At 37.1% G+C, this 22,827-nt stretch overlaps 2 protein-coding genes and 4 pseudogenes across 2 annotated transcripts; all 6 read left to right on the top strand.

The window, feature by feature from the left end:
- The first annotated feature begins 1,264 nt into the window (after window positions 1-1,264).
- Window positions 1,265-5,783, top strand: LOC137095780 (NADH-ubiquinone oxidoreductase chain 4-like; annotated as a pseudogene).
- Window positions 2,248-5,783, top strand: LOC137095779 (NADH-ubiquinone oxidoreductase chain 5-like; annotated as a pseudogene).
- Window positions 5,784-12,047: 6,264 nt separating this feature from the next.
- Window positions 12,048-15,108, top strand: LOC137095791 (NADH-ubiquinone oxidoreductase chain 2-like; annotated as a pseudogene).
- An 825-nt stretch (window positions 15,109-15,933) lies between these two features.
- On the top strand, window positions 15,934-16,838 carry LOC137095793 (ATP synthase subunit a-like). Its single transcript, XM_067462544.1, is given in 1 exon segment — window positions 15,934-16,838. A coding segment is annotated over 1 exon segment (684 nt). The 5' UTR covers window positions 15,934-16,084; the 3' UTR covers window positions 16,769-16,838.
- A 2,085-nt stretch (window positions 16,839-18,923) lies between these two features.
- LOC137095790 (NADH-ubiquinone oxidoreductase chain 4-like) lies at window positions 18,924-22,302 on the top strand (annotated as a pseudogene).
- LOC137095792 (NADH-ubiquinone oxidoreductase chain 5-like) lies at window positions 20,657-22,302 on the top strand. Its single transcript, XM_067462543.1, is given in 1 exon segment — window positions 20,657-22,302. A coding segment is annotated over 1 exon segment (915 nt). The 3' UTR covers window positions 21,572-22,302.
- Window positions 22,303-22,827: the final 525 nt, after the last annotated feature.

Genomic DNA, 22,827 nt, shown 5'->3' with positions numbered 1-22,827 from the left:
TCCTCTGTTCTTATTACTTTAAGCTTCTGACTACCACAAGTAAACTCGGACACAGAAAAATTATCACCATACGAATGCGGGTTCGACCCACTGGGAAATGCCCGTTTGCCTTTTTCACTACGCTTTTTCTTAGTCGCCATCCTATTTTTGTTATTTGATCTAGAAATTGCACTACTCCTTCCACTTCCATGAGCAATAAATTTTAACCACCCAATATTAACCTCAACACTTACATCAACTATTTTAATTATACTAACACTCGGCCTGATTTATGAATGACTTCAAGGGGGCCTTGAATGAGCAGAATTGGACGTTAATTTAAACAAAATATTTAATTTCGACTTAAATAATCTGGAGTTAACCCAGACGCCCACATGACACATCTATCTGCCCTAATTACTTTAACATTTACACTTAGTATTATTGGGCTATCACTTAACCGATCCCACCTGGTGTCTGCCCTACTCTGTATTGAAGGGATAATACTAGCCCTATTTATTGCTTCAACCCTACTATTTTCAACCACACAAACAACAACCTTAGCACCCATTCCAATTATTCTTCTTACATTTTCCGCTTGCGAAGCAAGTACAGGCCTTGCCATTCTTGTAGCAACCGCACGAACCCACGGAACTGACCACTTAAAAACCATAAACCTTCTACAATGTTAAAAATTATTTTACCAACAATTATACTTACACCAACAGCCCTTTTAATTAACCGAAACCTCCTATTTTTAGCTACTATAACTTATTCAATACTAATTACTCTTATTAGTTTCTTATGACTAAAAAACCAAACAACAAGCCCACAATTTTTTGGCATTTCACTAATAGTAGACCAAACATCAGCCCCACTACTTGTTTTGTCATGTTGACTCCTCCCACTTATAATTTTAGCAAGCCAAAACCACCTAAAAACAGAACCAACACATCGAAAACGAATGTTTATTATTACACTTTCCATTCTACAAACTCTCCTTATTTTTACTTTTGCAACAAACAACCTCATTATATTTTATATTATGTTTGAAGCAACACTAGTTCCAACACTAGTAATTATCACACGATGAGGAAATCAAGCAGAACGCCTCACAGCAGGAACATACTTTTTATTTTATACATTAGCTAGCTCACTTCCCCTTCTTATTGCCCTACTTTACATTAATTTTAAAAACAATAGCACATCCATAATTATTTTACAAATAATTCAACCACAACTAACTATAAACACCTCAAACAGCCTCCTATGAGTAGCTTGCATTATGGCCTTTATGGTAAAAATACCACTTTACGGATTACATTTATGGCTTCCAAAAGCACATGTAGAAGCCCCAATCGCCGGGTCTATAGTTTTAGCAGCTATTTTACTTAAACTGGGCGGATACGGGATCATTCGAATTACAACTAACCTATTACCCATAACCATAAAACTTTATTATCCACTTTTAATTTTGGCCCTATGAGGAGTAGTTATAACCAGCTCCATTTGCATACGACAGACTGACCTAAAATCCCTAATTGCCTATTCATCCGTTAGCCACATGGGACTCGTGGTTTCTGCCTGCCTGATTCAAACCCCATGAGCTATCACAGGAGCAGTTATTTTAATAATTGCACACGGCCTCACCTCTTCCTTACTCTTCTGTTTAGCCAACACCAACTATGAACGAACACACAGTCGAACATTGGTGCTTGCACGAAGCTTACAACTTATTTTACCACTAATAACAGCCTGATGACTAATAGCTAATCTAATAAACATAGCACTTCCACCATCAATTAACCTCATAGGTGAACTACTAATTATTACCTCTTTATTCAACTGATCAATAACAACTATTATTTTAACCGGAACAGGTACACTGCTCACTGCTATTTATTCTCTAAACATGTTTTTACTAACACAACGAAATAAACTTCCAAACCACCTAATTATAATAAACCCAACCCACACACGAGAGCACCTTATTATGGCCCTCCACATAATCCCAATTATTTTACTTATTCTTAACCCAACTATCATCTCAGGACCACTAAGCTGTTATTATAGTTTAACTAAAACATTAGAATGTGAACCTAAAAACAGAAGTTCAAACCTTCTTAAAAACCAAGGGGTGTATGAACACCAAGAACTGCTAACTCCTGACTCTGAAGTTAAAATCTCCAGGCCCCTTACTTTTAAAGGATACAAGAAATCCATTGGTTTTAGGCACCAAAAACCTTGGTGCAACTCCAAGTAAAAGTAATGCATACCACCATTTTTTATACTACAACACTTTTAACCCTACTTACCCTTCTCTTCCCCATCTCAAAAACACTTATTGATAACATTCCCCCTTCCCCAAATAATATTAAACAAGCAGTACAAACAGCATGAGTGATAAGCCTAGTTCCCATACTCATTTTTACCAACTCTGGAATAGAAACAACAATAATAAATCTATCTATTCTTTCTATTACCAACTTTAGCATCAAGTTTAGCTTTATTTTAGACGCCTACGCACTAATATTTTTACCCGTTGCCTTGTTTGTAACCTGATCCATCTTAGAGTTTTCCATTTGATATATGGCCACAGATCCATATATTAACCGATTCTTTAAATATTTAATTATTTTTCTATTAGCTATAATTACACTTGTTACCGCTAACAGCCTACTCCAATTTTTTATTGGTTGAGAAGGCGTTGGAATTATATCCTTCCTTCTAATTGGCTGATGATTCTCTCGAACAGACGCAAACTCTTCAGCCCTACAAGCAATTATCTATAACCGAATTGGCGACATCGGACTAATTCTTATAATCTCTTGGTCTGCCATAAACCTATCCACATGACAAATTAATGAACTATTCTCGATAAGTCCAAACAATATTTTACCAACCATTGGACTTATCTTAGCAGCAACAGGAAAATCCGCCCAATTTGGATTACATCCATGACTCCCTGCTGCCATAGAAGGCCCAACACCAGTTTCTGCCCTACTACACTCAAGCACTATGGTTGTAGCTGGAGTTTTTCTACTGATTCGACTACACCCTTTATTAGAAAACAACCACACACTCTTATCTGTGTGCCTCTGTCTCGGGGCCATAACCACTGCATTTACAGCAATTTGTGCCCTCACACAAAACGACATTAAAAAAATTATTGCCTTCTCAACATCAAGCCAACTTGGCCTAATAATAGTCACAATTGGACTTAATCAACCACAACTTGCCTTTCTACACATCTCAACCCATGCCTTTTTTAAGGCAATACTATTTTTATGCTCCGGGTCTATTATCCACAATCTAATAGATGAACAAGACATCCGAACAATAGGAGGAATTAAAAACTATCTCCCCATTACATCTGCATGCTTAACAGTAGGTAATTTAGCATTAATAGGAACCCCATTCCTATCCGGATTTTATTCTAAAGATACCATTATTGAAACAATAAATAATTCAAACCTAAACGCCTGAGCCCTAACACTTACCATCCTAGCAACTATATTAACAGCTGCCTATAGCTTACGAATAATTTTTTATGTTCAAATAAATTTTCCACGGCACAAGCCAGCCTCACCTATTAACGAAAACAACAAAACACTCATTAATCCAATTATACGACTTGCCATCGGAAGCCTTTTTGCTGGACTTCTAATTACAACAATAATTTTACCAACAAAAACAACACCCATAACTATGCCAACTTCCAATAAACTTTTAGCCCTACTAATTACTATTGTAGGGTTAATCATTGCTATAGATATTACAAATCGTACATTATCTTTTACCTTAAAACCTAAAAACAACCCTTATTTACTATCAAATCAACTTGTTTTCTTTAATACTATACACCGTTCAACCCCAACAAATGCCCTAAAATTTGGACAAAAAATAGCAACCGTAACAAATGATCTCTTATGATTAGAAAAAGTGGGGCCAAAAGGACTAACAATATCTCAAATCCCAATAATCAACTTAACAGCCTCACAAAAAGGCCTCATAAAAGCCTACCTAACGACATTTATCTTCTCAACAATATTACTAATTACCCTAATAATCTAACTACACGAAGACCACCACGAGATCGTCCACGAGTTAACTCTAATACCGCAAACAAAGTTAATAAAAGCCCCCAACCACACACTATTAAACCTCCCCCACCAACACCGTACAATAGAGACACGCCTTCAAAATCACTACGAAGAACATTGAACCCAAAAGACTCCCCACCAACCATCCCAAAACTATTAAAAAAAGACTGACCAAAAATAAATAACAAAAGAACTAAAAATCCAACATAGCTAAAAAAATAAACCCCAACAGACCAGTCTAAAACACTCTCAGGAAAAGGGTCTGATGATAGTGCAACAGAATAGGCAAATACAACTAATATTCCACCTAAATAGATTAAAAATAAAACAAGAGACACAAAAGACCCACCAAACTCAACCAATACTACACAGCCAACGGCTGCCGACAAAACAAGACCAGCCGCCCCAAAATAAGGAGACGGATTAGAAGCAACTACAACTAACCCAACAACTAAACAAAAAGACAAAACAAATAAAAAATAAACCATTTATTTTTACTTGGCCTATATACCAAGACCTGTGGCCTGAAAAACCTCCGTTGTTATTCAACTATAAAAACAATGACAATTACACGAAAAACCCACCCAGTCTTCAAAATTATTAATGGCTCATTCATTGACCTACCCTCCCCATCCAACATCTCAGCCCTGTGAAATTTTGGATCCTTACTTGGTGCCTGCCTAATTATTCAAGTCCTAACAGGACTTTTTCTAGCTATACACTACACGGCTGATATCTTATCAGCATTTTCATCAATCGCCCACATCTCTCGAGATGTACAATATGGATGATTAATCCGAAATATTCATGCAAACGGAGCCTCCATATTCTTTATTTGTCTCTATATTCATATCGGACGAGGGCTATACTATGGCTCTTATATATTTAAAGAGACATGAAACCTAGGTGTTGTTCTTCTATTACTAGTTATAGCCACTGCTTTTGTTGGCTACGTTTTACCCTGAGGCCAAATATCATTTTGAGGAGCAACAGTTATTACTAACTTATTATCAGCAATCCCATATATTGGGACATCTATAGTAGAATGAATCTGAGGCGGATTCTCAGTAGACAACGCAACCCTTACACGATTTTTTACATTCCACTTTCTACTTCCATTTGCCATTATAGGCGTAAGCATCCTCCACCTCCTCTTCCTTCACGAAACAGGCTCGAATAACCCGACAGGAATCCAATCCAACTCAGACAAAATTTCATTCCATCCATACTTCTCTTACAAAGACTTACTTGGACTTATTATTATAATTATGGCCCTTTTAATACTAGCCCTATTTTCACCAAATCTTTTAGGAGACCCGGAAAATTTTACCCCAGCAAATCCCTTAGTAACACCCCCCCATATTAAACCAGAGTGATATTTCCTATTTGCCTACGCTATTCTACGGTCAATCCCAAACAAACTAGGGGGTGTAATAGCATTATTAATATCAATTTTAATCTTAGTCCTAATTCCAATATTACACACATCTAAACAACGAAGTAATACCTTCCGACCCATATCTCAAGTCCTCTTTTGAACACTAATCTCAAACGTTCTTATTTTAACATGAATTGGAGGACAACCAGTAGAACACCCATTCATCATTATCGGACAAGCCGCCTCGGTATTTTACTTCCTTCTATTTATTGTTATTCTTCCAATCACAGCACTAATAGAAAACAAAATGCTAAAATGATAGTGTCCTTGTAGCTTAACACAAAGCATTGGTCTTGTAAACCAAAAATGGGTAACTTATACCCCAAAGATATTAAAGATATGTTATGATATTTAAATATCAAAAAAGCAAGAAAAACCGGCATCTTCGACTCCCAAAGTCGATATTTTAATTAAACTATTTTCTGCAATAAAAACTAGGATTTTCTCCTCCCACAACAAGAAGCCCTCAAGGGCTTTTTATACCTAATAAAAACTAGGATTTTCTCCTCCCACAACAAGAAGCCCTCAGGGGCTTTTTATACCTAATAAAAACTAGGATTTTCTCCTCCCACAACAAGAAGCCCTCAGGGGCTTTTTATACCTAATAAAAACTAGGATTTTCTCCTCCCACAACAAGAAGCCCTCAGGGGCTTTTTATACCTAATAAAAACTAGGATTTTCTCCTCCCACAACAAGAAGCCCTCAAGGGCTTTTTATACCTAATAAAAACTAGGATTTTCTCCTCCCACAACAAGAAGCCCTCAGGGGCTTTTTATACCTAATAAAAACTAGGATTTTCTCCTCCCACAACAAGAAGCCCTCAGGGGCTTTTATACCTAATAAAAACTAGGATTTTCTCCTCCCACAACAAGAAGCCCTCAGGGGCTTTTTATACCTAATAAAAACTAGGATTTTCTCCTCCCACAACAAGAAGCCCTCAGGGGCTTTTTATACCTAATAAAAACTAGGATTTTCTCCTCCCACAACAAGAAGCCCTCAGGGGCTTTTTATACCTAATAAAAACTAGGATTTTCTCCTCCCACAACAAGAAGCCCTCAGGGGCTTTTTATACCTAATAAAAACTAGGATTTTCTCCTCCCACAACAAGAAGCCCTCAGGGGCTTTTTATACCTAATAAAAACTAGGATTTTCTCCTCCCACAACAAGAAGCCCTCAGGGGCTTTTTATACCTAATAAAAACTAGGATTTTCTCCTCCCACAACAAGAAGCCCTCAGGGGCTTTTTATACCTAATAAAAACTAGGATTTTCTCCTCCCACAACAAGAAGCCCTCAGGGGCTTTTTATACCTAATAAAAACTAGGATTTTCTCCTCCCACAACAAGAAGCCCTCAGGGGCTTTTTATACCTAATAAAAACTAGGATTTTCTCCTCCCACAACAAGAAGCCCTCAGGGGCTTTTTATACCTAATAAAAACTAGGACTCCCCCCTAAACCACCAACCCCACCAATCTAAGAGTCTAGGCCCCCCTGCGGGGCGAATGATCTATTTTATAAAGACGCTAAACCAGCCATCTACCCCCCCAAAAAACAGACAATATATGCCTAAGTTAGAGTTCTATGTACACTAGAACACTGCTCTCCTATTATATCCACTATATACATATGTATATCGTGCATTCATCTATTTTCCCCACGAATATTAAACAAGTAAAATACCCTAAAATATACATAAAACATAATAATAAGAATACATATACCGTATTTCCATACAAATATTATTATCAAATAATTTCCTCAACTATACTAAAGAACGATATATTAATAATCGTACATAAGATAATACCCTCATGAATATTTAACAAGTATTTGTCGTTATTAAAGTACATAGCACATATAATGTAGACGTACATAACCCCTTCCCCCCACGAATATTATTTAATAATACTCTTGGAATTTCAATTGGCAGCGATCTTTCTAGATCTGACCTGTCAAATTGTTATTCGGCATCCTTCGAGAAACCACCAACCCGCCCATCAGTGCACTACATTACTAGCTTCACGCCCATCAACTGAGGTTGCAGCACTCACGGCTTTTTCCAAGGCCTCTGGTTGTAAATCTCGTGGGACCCACTGTCCTTATATCGCATACGTTCCCCTTTCCAAGGCCTTTCGGTTAATGGATTGTCTCCATTCGTACCCATGCCGACCATAACTGGTTTGCCATGCTATTGGTATTTTTATTTATTTTTCCTTTCACATCCCATTTCCAGTGGAAGAGACCGTTACGCGTTGACAATGTACATATTATGATGATGTTTAAACCACCCATTAAGATATGGTATTATTTAATTAATGCTTATAAGACATAAAATTTTTAATAAAATGACCGAGACTTTGTTAAAACCTCCCAATTCCAGTGCAACAATGACCGCGTTAAAAAATTATAAAAATAAACAAACAAACAAACAATAAATTTATTTTTATGACGCAAACCCCCCCCACCCCCCGTACCAATATTCATCTATTTGATCAAATTAGTTCTCGCCAAACCCCAAAAGTCGAGATTTGATTAACTGATAAACGATTGGTTATGCTACAACTTTTACAAGCACCCTACAGATTGCAGGTGAGTTTATAGCTAATTTTGTTAGTTTTTTAAAATTTTTTATTATTATATGTTTATTTTTTTGTTTTTAACAAAAAAATTTTTGGCCTGATTTAATTAGAACTAAACAAACGTAGCTCAAATTCATCAATTTATATACATGTTATTGTAGCTTATCATTTAAAGCACGGCACTGAAAATGCCACGATGGGAAAAATTTTGATTCCCCAAAAACACAAAGTTTTGGTCCCAAACTTACTGTTATTTTTAACCAAAATTATACATGCAAGTATCCGCACGCCAGTGAAAATGCCCACTAAAAGTTAGGAGCAGGTATCAGGCACAAACTTTTAGCCCAAGACACCTTGTTATACCACACCCCCAAGGGTAATCAGCAGTAATAAAAATTAAGCCATGAGCGACCAACTCTATAAGCTAGACTTAGTTATGGGTAAGCAGGGCCGGTCAACCTCGTGCCAGCCACCGCGGTTATACGAGGGGCCCAAAATAATAGTAAAACGGCGTAAATAGTGAATAAAATATTTATTAAACAATAAGAAACAAACAAACTCCTAACCGTAAAACCAAGGAAATTATGAAGTTTTATTTCTTAAACAAAGATAATTTGATTCACGAAAGCTAGGAAACAAACTAGGATTAGATACCCTACTATGCCCAGCTGTTAATTGATACTAAAAACTAATAGTATTCGCCAGAATATTACGGGCGAAAAGCCTAAAACTCAAAAGACTTGGCGGTGCTTCATATACAACTTAGAGGAGCCTGTCCTATAATCGATAATCCACGATAAACCTAACCACCCCTTGCCAAAACAGCCTATATACCGCCGTCCTCAACTTACACTGTGAAGAGAAAATAGTAAGTAAAAATGTTAAACACAAAAAAGTCAGGTCAAGGTGTAGCTTATGCGGTGGAAGAGATGGGCTACATTTTTTAAAATAAAACACACACGACAAGTGCTATGAAATAAGCACTAAAAGGAGGATTTAATAGTAAAATAAACAAGAATATTTATTTTAAACATGCTCTGAAGCGCGCACACACCGCCCGTCACCCTCTTCATAAACAAAAGTTATATTTATAATTAATACAAACAAACAAGACGAGGCAAGTCGTAACATGGTAAGCGCACTGGAAGGTGCGCTTGGATAAACAAAAAGTAGCTTAAGATAAAGCATTCAGCTTACAATTGAATTATGCTAGAAGACTAGCCTTTTTGCGCTAAAATTTTAACCTAAAAACCCAATCTAATAATAAATTTAACAAAACAAAACATTTGACCAGTACAGTAGAGGAGATCGAAATACAACTTAGAGTTATAGATAAAGTACCGCAAGGGAAAAATGAAATAAAGTGAAAAATTAAGCAAAATATAGCAAAGATTAAAACTTGTACCTTTTGCATCACGATTTAGCAAGTACTAAGCAGACAAATGGGCCTTAAGCCTGCTCCCCCGAACTCAAGTGAGCTATTTTAAAGCACCAAAAGTTCACCCGTCCCTGTAGCAAAAGGGTGGGAAGACTTTAAAATAGAGGCGAAAAACCAATCGAACTTGTTGATAGCTGGTTATCAGACACAGAATTTTAGTTCGACTTTAAGCTCATTTAATAACTTCTAATAAGCACTTAGCTTAAAGAATATTCAATGAAGGTACAGCCTCATTGATTCAGAATACAGCCCGAAGTAGAGAGAAAGCTAATTATAATTTACCGTGGGCCCTAAAGCAGCCACCTTACAAAATAGCGTCAAAGCATTTACATCAAAAATTTCATCATTTACTATAAGCTCCTACAATTAAACCTGATCATTCTATAATAATATAGAAAAAACTATGCTAAAACTAGTAACAAGAAACCTTCTCTCATGCATAACTGTAAATCAGACATAGACATACTACTGAAAATTAACAAAAATATTATGAAACCTATTTATATAACATTTTACCAACTGTTAACCCAACACAGGCATGCATCAAAGAAAGATTAAAAGTTTTAAAAGGAACTCGGCAACTATTAATATCAACTGTTTACCAAAAACATAGCCTTTAGCAAACCAAGTATTAAAGGTAACGCCTGCCCAGTGAAATTTAAACGGCCGCGGTATCCTAACCGTGCAAAGGTAGCGTAATCACTTGTCTTCTAAATAAAGACCCGTATGAATGGCTAAATGAATATTTAACTGTCTCCTTTAACCAATCAGTGAAACTGATCTTTCAGTTAAAAAGCTGAAATAATAAAATAAGACGAGAAGACCCTGTGGAGCTTTAAACTTCTATCAAAATATTAAACAAAAACTATTCATGAAAAGAACTTTTAAGTTGGGGCAACTTTGGAGAAAAAAAGAACCTCCAAGAAAGACATCTGTCTAAACAGGCACACCAGCCTAAATAAATGACCCAGTACTACTGATCAACGAACCAAGTTACCCCAGGGATAACAGCGCCATCTTCTTCAAGAGTTCATATCGACAAGAAGGTTTACGACCTCGATGTTGGATCAGGACACCCAAATGGTGTAGCCGCTATTAAAGGTTCGTTTGTTCAACGATTAATGTCCTACGTGATCTGAGTTCAGACCGGAGTAATCCAGGTCGGTTTCTATCTATTAAGTTGTGTTCTTCAGTACGAAAGGATCAAGAAGACAGGACCAATACTAAAAGCACGTCCTATTCAAAAAGCTAAAAAGAACTAAAACTTTATTAACAAAATCTGACCCCAGATAAGGGGCTTAGTTAGGGTGGCAGAGCCAGGTGTAATGTAAAAGACCTAAAATCTTTAGACAGAAGTTCAAATCTTCTCCCTAACCATGACCGCCCTACTAAATATTATTAACCCACTTATATATATTATTCCCATTTTAGTGGCTGTGGCTTTTCTTACACTACTTGAACGAAAAATCCTAGGCTACATACAACTACGTAAAGGACCAAACATTGTAGGACCACAAGGACTTCTTCAACCAATTGCAGATGGGGTAAAACTATTTATTAAAGAGCCCGTACGACCATCATCCTCATCTCCCCTACTTTTTATTTTTACCCCAACCCTTGCCCTATTTTTAGCTCTAGCTATCTGAACACCAATGCCCATGCCACTACCACTAGCAGACATAAATCTTGGACTTTTATTTATATTATCACTATCAAGTATGGCCGTATACTCCATCCTATGGTCTGGCTGGGCTTCTAATTCAAAATATGCTCTCATTGGAGCACTGCGAGCAGTAGCACAAACAATTTCATATGAAGTAACACTAGGAATTATTTTATTATCAATCGTGCTAATGTCTGGAGGATATTCACTGAAATTAATTTTATTAACCCAAGAGTATTTACCAATGTTTTTTACAACATGACCTCTAATAATAATATGATATATTTCTACCTTAGCCGAAACAAATCGAGCCCCGTTTGATTTAACAGAGGGCGAATCAGAGCTGGTCTCCGGCTTCAATGTAGAATATGCAGCAGGCCCCTTTGCCCTATTTTTCCTAGCCGAATATGCAAACATTATAATAATAAATACACTTTCATGTATTTTATTTCTTAGCCTAAATCAAGACAATCAGAATATATTTACAACCTACCTCATACTTAAAGTAACTGTATTAACAATTGGGTTTTTATGAATTCGAGCATCATACCCGCGATTTCGCTATGATCAACTAATACACTTATTGTGAAAACAATTTTTACCAATTACCCTAGCCCTGTGCCTATGACACACCACACTTCCAATTTCAACATTTATGCTCCCCCCACAATGAAAATGTGCCTGAATAAAGGGTAACTTTGATAGAGTTAATTATAGAGGCTTAAATCCTCTCATTTTCTAGAAAACCAGGACTCGAACCTGTACCTAAAAACTCAAAATCATTTGTACTTCATTATACTATTTTCTAGTAAAGTCAGCTAACAAAGCTATTGGGCCCATACCCCAAAAATGTTGGTTATAATCCTTCCTATACTAATGAACCCAACAATCTCTATAATTATATTTTCAAGTCTTGCAACCGGTACAATTATTACTATAACTAGTTACCACTGACTATTAGCCTGAATCGGCCTAGAAATTAATACGCTATCAATTATTCCAATTATTTCAACAACCCACCACCCACGTTCCACAGAAGCTGCTACCAAGTATTTTTTAACCCAAGCAGCAGCCTCTGCCCTAATTTTATTTTCCAGTATAGTTAATGCATGAGAAACAGGCACATGAGACATCACTCAACTCTCATCAATACCATCCCACGTTTTATTAACAGCAGCACTAGCAATAAAACTGGGCCTCGTACCAATACACTTTTGATTACCAGAAGTCCTACAAGGATCAACCCTGATAACTGCACTTATTATTACTACATGACAAAAACTTGCACCAATAACTTTAATTTACCTAACAATTAATTCCCTTTCAACAACAATTTTGTTACTAATAGGACTTACATCCACCATTATTGCCGGGTGAGCGGGACTTAACCAAACACAGACACGAAAAATCATAGCATACTCATCAATTGCTCACCTAGGATGAATAATTGCTATTTCCTCTATTATAGTAAACCTTATAGTAATAAACCTAATAATTTACTTAATTATAACCACAGCCCTATTCCAAGCACTAATATTTTCTAAATCAAAAACAATTCAAGACACAACAACAACCTGAGCCTTATCACCAGTTATTTCTACTGTAACCATAACATTATTGTTATCGTTGGGGGGCCTTCCTCCACTAACCGGATTTATACCAAAATGGCTAATTTTAGAAGAACTAGTTTCCCAAAACCTCATTCCAACAGCAACAGTAATAGCCCTATCCGCCCTACTAAGCCTTTTCTTCTATCTACGCTTAACATATACTACAACACTAACACTTTCCCCAAACACAACTTCTACAAAATTTAAATGACGACTCAAACTAAATCAACCCACACCACTAATACTAGTTACTGCTACAATTTCTACCCTTTTACTCCCACTAACACCGCTTATACTTCTATAAAAACTTAGGATAATCTAAACCAAGGGCCTTCAAAGCCCTAAATAAGGGCTAGACGCCCTTAGTTTTTGTAAGACTTGCGAAATACTAATTCGCATCTCTTGAATGCAACTCAAACACTTTTATTAAGCTAAAGCCTTTATGAATGGGCGGGCCTTGATCCCACGAAAAATTAATTAACAGCTAATTACCCAAACCAGCGGGCTTCCATTCGCTTCTCCCGTCTATTCCGGGGAACGGGAGAAGCCCCGGAGCCTTTTGGGGCTCCTTTTCAAACTTGCATTTTGACGTGGATCACTTCGGGACTTTGATAAAGAAAGGAATTGAACCAATGTTGGTAGGACTACAGCCTACCGCCTATTACTCGGCCACTTTACCTGTGTCTATTAATCGTTGATTTTTCTCAACTAATCATAAAGATATCGGCACCCTATACTTAGTCTTTGGTGCTTGGGCTGGAATAGTCGGAACAGGCCTAAGCTTATTAATTCGAGCAGAACTAAGCCAACCTGGGGCACTACTAGGCGACGATCAAATTTACAATGTGGTCGTAACAGCCCATGCTTTTGTTATAATTTTTTTCATGGTTATACCAGTCATAATTGGGGGCTTTGGAAACTGACTTGTCCCTTTAATGATTGGTGCCCCCGATATAGCATTTCCCCGAATAAATAACATAAGCTTCTGACTCCTCCCACCGTCATTTTTACTTCTTCTAGCCTCCTCAGGAGTGGAGTCCGGAGCTGGCACAGGCTGAACAGTCTACCCGCCATTAGCAGGAAATCTTGCCCACTCCGGGGCCTCAGTTGATTTAACCATTTTTTCTCTTCACTTGGCAGGGGTTTCATCTATTCTTGGGGCAATTAATTTTATTACAACTTGTATTAACATGAAACCACCAACCATAACACAGTACCAAACGCCCTTATTTGTGTGGTCTGTTTTAATTACAGCAGTTCTACTCCTTTTATCTTTACCAGTTTTAGCTGCAGGAATTACAATACTACTAACAGATCGAAATCTAAATACTTCATTTTTTGACCCGGCTGGTGGAGGTGACCCAGTTCTTTACCAACACCTATTTTGATTTTTCGGCCATCCAGAAGTTTATATTCTAATTCTCCCAGGTTTTGGTATAATCTCCCACATTGTAACATATTATTCAGGTAAAAAAGAACCCTTCGGATATATAGGCATAGTCTGAGCAATAATATCAATTGGCTTCCTTGGATTTATTGTGTGAGCACACCACATATTTACAGTCGGAATAGACGTAGACACCCGAGCCTATTTTACATCTGCCACAATAATTATTGCAATTCCAACAGGAGTAAAGGTTTTTAGCTGACTAGCAACACTGCACGGCGGAATAATTAAATGGGACGCAGCAATATTATGGGCATTGGGCTTTATTTTTTTATTCACAGTAGGCGGATTAACTGGCATTGTTTTAGCAAATTCTTCCCTAGATATTGTTTTACATGATACATATTATGTTGTAGCTCATTTTCATTATGTCTTATCAATAGGGGCCGTATTTGCTATTATAGGCGGATTTGTACACTGATTTCCACTGTTTTCAGGATATTCACTCCACCCAACATGAACAAAAGCCCAATTTGGGGTTATATTTGCAGGAGTAAATATGACATTTTTCCCTCAGCACTTCCTAGGCCTAGCAGGCATGCCACGACGATACTCAGACTACCCAGATGCGTATACACTATGAAATGCTATTTCTTCAATCGGCTCTTTAGTCTCATTAGTTGCTGTAATTATAATAATGTTTATTATTTGAGAGGCCTTCTCAACCAAGCGCGAAGTTTCTTCCCTAGAACTCTCAAGTACAAACCTAGAATGATTACACGGATGTCCTCCCCCCTACCACACATATGAAGAGCCGACACACGTACAAACAGCAGCCTCGAGAAAGGAAGGAATTGAACCCCCATAAGCCAGTTTCAAGCCGACCGCACTTCCACAGTGCATCTTTCCCAATGGGGCCCTAGTAAAAATATTACCTGGCCTTGTCAGAGCCAAATTATAGGCCAACGCCTATGGGACCTAATGGCACACCCATCACAACTTGGATTTCAAGACGCATCCTCACCTATTATAGAAGAACTTTTACACTTCCACGACCACGCCTTAATAATCGTTTTCTTAATTAGTGCCCTAGTTCTATATACAATTACAACTATAATAACAACAAAACTTACCCACACCAACACCATAGACGCACAAGAAGTTGAAATAATTTGAACGATTCTGCCGGCCATTATTCTTATTCTAATTGCCCTCCCATCATTACGAATTTTGTACTTAATAGATGAAATTAACAACCCACACTTAACAATTAAAACCATAGGACATCAATGATATTGAAGCTACGAGTATACCGACTACGAAAACTTAGAATTTGACTCTTATATACTACCAACAACAGACTTAAATCCAGGTCTTACACGACTTTTAGAAGTGGACAATCGAATGGTGATCCCAATAGAATCCCCAATCCGAATACTAGTGTCAGCAGAAGATGTGCTTCACTCTTGAGCTGTTCCATCACTAGGCATTAAAACCGACGCTATCCCAGGACGATTAAACCAAACAACCTTTATTACATCACACCCAGGTATGTTCTACGGACAATGCTCAGAAATCTGCGGGTCCAACCATAGTTTTATACCAATTACAATTGAATCCGTACCACTTAATGCCTTTGAAACCTGAACCACAGCCATCTTAACTACATCATCAAGAAGCTTTTATAGCACTAGCCTTTTAAGCTAGAGATGGGGTGCCAAGCCCCCTTCATGAATGCCACAATTAAACCCATCCCCATGATTTATAATTTTTATACTAGTATGAACATTTTTGTTTATTTTTTTAAATAAGGCTTTATCCTCTATACAACCTAATTTACCAACCATAAAAGAATCTAAAAAAGAACAGTCCGAACACTGAAACTGACCATGATCGTAAGCTTCTTTGATCAATTTTCTATTCCAAGCATTATAGGGGTACCAATAATCCTTATTGCTACCCTATTTCCCGCACTAATTATTGTAAAAAAAAGCAGTCGATTAGAACTAAACCGCCTATCAGCCATCCTAGAAGCAACAAAAGAACTTTTTTCTAAACAACTAATAATTTCTGTTAATTACCCAGGACATAAATGAACAGCCACACTACTAACACTTATACTTCTGCTATCCTCACTAAACATTTTAGGCCTTCTACCATATACATTTACTCCAACCACACAACTTTCATTCAACATAGCAATTGCTGTACCAATATGACTAATAACAGTACTAACTGGCCTACGGAACCAGCCAACCATTTCATTAGGGCACCTCCTACCAGAAGGGACACCACTCCTATTAATCCCAATCCTCATTATTATTGAAACAATTAGTCTGTTTATTCGACCACTAGCACTTGGAGTACGACTAACTGCTAATATTACAGCAGGCCACCTTCTTATTCAACTAATCTCTACTGCTACATTTGTTCTTCTCCCAATAATAACAACAACAGCAACAATTACATTCATTATTTTACTTCTATTAACAGGCCTGGAAATCGCAGTAGCCCTAATCCAAGCCTACGTGTTTGTTTTACTTTTAAGCCTATATTTACAAGAAAATGTATAATGACCCACCAAGCACACTCATATCACATAGTAGACCCAAGCCCATGACCCCTAACAGGGGCCATTGCAGCCTTACTAATAACATCAGGACTAGCTGTCTGATTTCACTTCAACAACCTAATCTTAATAAACCTAGGACTAATCATTTTGTTCTTAACAATAATTCAATGATGACGAGACATTATCCGAGAAGGAACCTTTCAAGGACATCACACCTCATATGTCCAAAAAGGTCTACGATACGGAATAATTTTGTTTATTACATCAGAAGTTTTCTTTTTTATCGGATTTTTTTGAGCTTTTTATCACTCAAGCCTGGCCCCAACCCCAGAGCTTGGCGGATGTTGACCACCAAGCGGCATCTCCCCCCTAAATCCATTTGAAGTTCCACTACTTAATACCGCAGTACTATTAGCTTCTGGTGTGACAGTAACATGGGCACATCACTCTATTATAGAAGGAAAACGAAAAGAGGCAACACAAGCACTTTCACTTACAGTAGTCCTAGGACTTTACTTCACAGCCCTACAAGCAATAGAATATTATGAGGCCCCTTTCGCAATTTCAGACAGCGTATACGGCACAACCTTCTTTGTAGCAACAGGGTTTCATGGTTTACATGTAATTATTGGCTCACTATTTTTATCTGTTTGCTTAATTCGACAAGCCCTATTCCACTTTACAGCACAACATCACTTTGGGTTTGAAGCAGCCGCATGGTACTGACACTTCGTAGATGTTGTATGACTATTTCTCTATGTCTCGATTTATTGATGAGGATCCTATTCTTTTAGTACAACAAGTATAAGTGACTTCCACTCACTTGGCCCTAATAATACCTTAGGAAAGAATAATGAACTTATCAACAATAATTCTATTTTCCATGCTAATTTCCTCTGTTCTTATTACTTTAAGCTTCTGACTACCACAAGTAAACTCGGACACAGAAAAATTATCACCATACGAATGCGGGTTCGACCCACTGGGAAATGCCCGTTTGCCTTTTTCACTACGCTTTTTCTTAGTCGCCATCCTATTTTTGTTATTTGATCTAGAAATTGCACTACTCCTTCCACTTCCATGAGCAATAAATTTTAACCACCCAATATTAACCTCAACACTTACATCAACTATTTTAATTATACTAACACTCGGCCTGATTTATGAATGACTTCAAGGGGGCCTTGAATGAGCAGAATTGGACGTTAATTTAAACAAAATATTTAATTTCGACTTAAATAATCTGGAGTTAACCCAGACGCCCACATGACACATCTATCTGCCCTAATTACTTTAACATTTACACTTAGTATTATTGGGCTATCACTTAACCGATCCCACCTGGTGTCTGCCCTACTCTGTATTGAAGGGATAATACTAGCCCTATTTATTGCTTCAACCCTACTATTTTCAACCACACAAACAACAACCTTAGCACCCATTCCAATTATTCTTCTTACATTTTCCGCTTGCGAAGCAAGTACAGGCCTTGCCATTCTTGTAGCAACCGCACGAACCCACGGAACTGACCACTTAAAAACCATAAACCTTCTACAATGTTAAAAATTATTTTACCAACAATTATACTTACACCAACAGCCCTTTTAATTAACCGAAACCTCCTATTTTTAGCTACTATAACTTATTCAATACTAATTACTCTTATTAGTTTCTTATGACTAAAAAACCAAACAACAAGCCCACAATTTTTTGGCATTTCACTAATAGTAGACCAAACATCAGCCCCACTACTTGTTTTGTCATGTTGACTCCTCCCACTTATAATTTTAGCAAGCCAAAACCACCTAAAAACAGAACCAACACATCGAAAACGAATGTTTATTATTACACTTTCCATTCTACAAACTCTCCTTATTTTTACTTTTGCAACAAACAACCTCATTATATTTTATATTATGTTTGAAGCAACACTAGTTCCAACACTAGTAATTATCACACGATGAGGAAATCAAGCAGAACGCCTCACAGCAGGAACATACTTTTTATTTTATACATTAGCTAGCTCACTTCCCCTTCTTATTGCCCTACTTTACATTAATTTTAAAAACAATAGCACATCCATAATTATTTTACAAATAATTCAACCACAACTAACTATAAACACCTCAAACAGCCTCCTATGAGTAGCTTGCATTATGGCCTTTATGGTAAAAATACCACTTTACGGATTACATTTATGGCTTCCAAAAGCACATGTAGAAGCCCCAATCGCCGGGTCTATAGTTTTAGCAGCTATTTTACTTAAACTGGGCGGATACGGGATCATTCGAATTACAACTAACCTATTACCCATAACCATAAAACTTTATTATCCACTTTTAATTTTGGCCCTATGAGGAGTAGTTATAACCAGCTCCATTTGCATACGACAGACTGACCTAAAATCCCTAATTGCCTATTCATCCGTTAGCCACATGGGACTCGTGGTTTCTGCCTGCCTGATTCAAACCCCATGAGCTATCACAGGAGCAGTTATTTTAATAATTGCACACGGCCTCACCTCTTCCTTACTCTTCTGTTTAGCCAACACCAACTATGAACGAACACACAGTCGAACATTGGTGCTTGCACGAAGCTTACAACTTATTTTACCACTAATAACAGCCTGATGACTAATAGCTAATCTAATAAACATAGCACTTCCACCATCAATTAACCTCATAGGTGAACTACTAATTATTACCTCTTTATTCAACTGATCAATAACAACTATTATTTTAACCGGAACAGGTACACTGCTCACTGCTATTTATTCTCTAAACATGTTTTTACTAACACAACGAAATAAACTTCCAAACCACCTAATTATAATAAACCCAACCCACACACGAGAGCACCTTATTATGGCCCTCCACATAATCCCAATTATTTTACTTATTCTTAACCCAACTATCATCTCAGGACCACTAAGCTGTTATTATAGTTTAACTAAAACATTAGAATGTGAACCTAAAAACAGAAGTTCAAACCTTCTTAAAAACCAAGGGGTGTATGAACACCAAGAACTGCTAACTCCTGACTCTGAAGTTAAAATCTCCAGGCCCCTTACTTTTAAAGGATACAAGAAATCCATTGGTTTTAGGCACCAAAAACCTTGGTGCAACTCCAAGTAAAAGTAATGCATACCACCATTTTTTATACTACAACACTTTTAACCCTACTTACCCTTCTCTTCCCCATCTCAAAAACACTTATTGATAACATTCCCCCTTCCCCAAATAATATTAAACAAGCAGTACAAACAGCATGAGTGATAAGCCTAGTTCCCATACTCATTTTTACCAACTCTGGAATAGAAACAACAATAATAAATCTATCTATTCTTTCTATTACCAACTTTAGCATCAAGTTTAGCTTTATTTTAGACGCCTACGCACTAATATTTTTACCCGTTGCCTTGTTTGTAACCTGATCCATCTTAGAGTTTTCCATTTGATATATGGCCACAGATCCATATATTAACCGATTCTTTAAATATTTAATTATTTTTCTATTAGCTATAATTACACTTGTTACCGCTAACAGCCTACTCCAATTTTTTATTGGTTGAGAAGGCGTTGGAATTATATCCTTCCTTCTAATTGGCTGATGATTCTCTCGAACAGACGCAAACTCTTCAGCCCTACAAGCAATTATCTATAACCGAATTGGCGACATCGGACTAATTCTTATAATCTCTTGGTCTGCCATAAACCTATCCACATGACAAATTAATGAACTATTCTCGATAAGTCCAAACAATATTTTACCAACCATTGGACTTATCTTAGCAGCAACAGGAAAATCCGCCCAATTTGGATTACATCCATGACTCCCTGCTGCCATAGAAGGCCCAACACCAGTTTCTGCCCTACTACACTCAAGCACTATGGTTGTAGCTGGAGTTTTTCTACTGATTCGACTACACCCTTTATTAGAAAACAACCACACACTCTTATCTGTGTGCCTCTGTCTCGGGGCCATAACCACTGCATTTACAGCAATTTGTGCCCTCACACAAAACGACATTAAAAAAATTATTGCCTTCTCAACATCAAGCCAACTTGGCCTAATAATAGTCACAATTGGACTTAATCAACCACAACTTGCCTTTCTACACATCTCAACCCATGCCTTTTTTAAGGCAATACTATTTTTATGCTCCGGGTCTATTATCCACAATCTAATAGATGAACAAGACATCCGAACAATAGGAGGAATTAAAAACTATCTCCCCATTACATCTGCATGCTTAACAGTAGGTAATTTAGCATTAATAGGAACCCCATTCCTATCCGGATTTTATTCTAAAGATACCATTATTGAAACAATAAATAATTCAAACCTAAACGCCTGAGCCCTAACACTTACCATCCTAGCAACTATATTAACAGCTGCCTATAGCTTACGAATAATTTTTTATGTTCAAATAAATTTTCCACGGCACAAGCCAGCCTCACCTATTAACGAAAACAACAAAACACTCATTAATCCAATTATACGACTTGCCATCGGAAGCCTTTTTGCTGGACTTCTAATTACAACAATAATTTTACCAACAAAAACAACACCCATAACTATGCCAACTTCCAATAAACTTTTAGCCCTACTAATTACTATTGTAGGGTTAATCATTGCTATAGATATTACAAATCGTACATTATCTTTTACCTTAAAACCTAAAAACAACCCTTATTTACTATCAAATCAACTTGTTTTCTTTAATACTATACACCGTTCAACCCCAACAAATGCCCTAAAATTTGGACAAAAAATAGCAACCGTAACAAATGATCTCTTATGATTAGAAAAAGTGGGGCCAAAAGGACTAACAATATCTCAAATCCCAATAATCAACTTAACAGCCTCACAAAAAGGCCTCATAAAAGCCTACCTAACGACATTTATCTTCTCAACAATATTACTAATTACCCTAATAATCTAACTACACGAAGACCACCACGAGATCGTCCACGAGTTAACTCTAATACCGCAAACAAAGTTAATAAAAGCCCCCAACCACACACTATTAAACCTCCCCCACCAACACCGTACAATAGAGACACGCCTTCAAAATCACTACGAAGAACATTGAACCCAAAAGACTCCCCACCAACCATCCCAAAACTATTAAAAAAAGACTGACCAAAAATAAATAACAAAAGAACTAAAAATCCAACATAGCTAAAAAAATAAACCCCAACAGACCAGTCTAAAACACTCTCAGGAAAAGGGTCTGATGATAGTGCAACAGAATAGGCAAATACAACTAATATTCCACCTAAATAGATTAAAAATAAAACAAGAGACACAAAAGACCCACCAAACTCAACCAATACTACACAGCCAACGGCTGCCGACAAAACAAGACCAGCCGCCCCAAAATAAGGAGACGGATTAGAAGCAACTACAACTAACCCAACAACTAAACAAAAAGACAAAACAAATAAAAAATAAACCATTTATTTTTACTTGGCCTATATACCAAGACCTGTGGCCTGAAAAACCTCCGTTGTTATTCAACTATAAAAACAATGACAATTACACGAAAAACCCACCCAGTCTTCAAAATTATTAATGGCTCATTCATTGACCTACCCTCCCCATCCAACATCTCAGCCCTGTGAAATTTTGGATCCTTACTTGGTGCCTGCCTAATTATTCAAGTCCTAACAGGACTTTTTCTAGCTATACACTACACGGCTGATATCTTATCAGCATTTTCATCAATCGCCCACATCTCTCGAGATGTACAATATGGATGATTAATCCGAAATATTCATGCAAACGGAGCCTCCATATTCTTTATTTGTCTCTATATTCATATCGGACGAGGGCTATACTATGGCTCTTATATATTTAAAGAGACATGAAACCTAGGTGTTGTTCTTCTATTACTAGTTATAGCCACTGCTTTTGTTGGCTACGTTTTACCCTGAGGCCAAATATCATTTTGAGGAGCAACAGTTATTACTAACTTATTATCAGCAATCCCATATATTGGGACATCTATAGTAGAATGAATCTGAGGCGGATTCTCAGTAGACAACGCAACCCTTA

Source organism: Anolis sagrei, unplaced genomic scaffold (assembly GCF_037176765.1).
Source record: "Anolis sagrei isolate rAnoSag1 unplaced genomic scaffold, rAnoSag1.mat MAT_SCAFFOLD_26, whole genome shotgun sequence".
Lineage (NCBI taxonomy): Eukaryota > Metazoa > Chordata > Lepidosauria > Squamata > Dactyloidae > Anolis > Anolis sagrei.
This window is presented reverse-complemented; position numbering and strand designations above follow the sequence as displayed.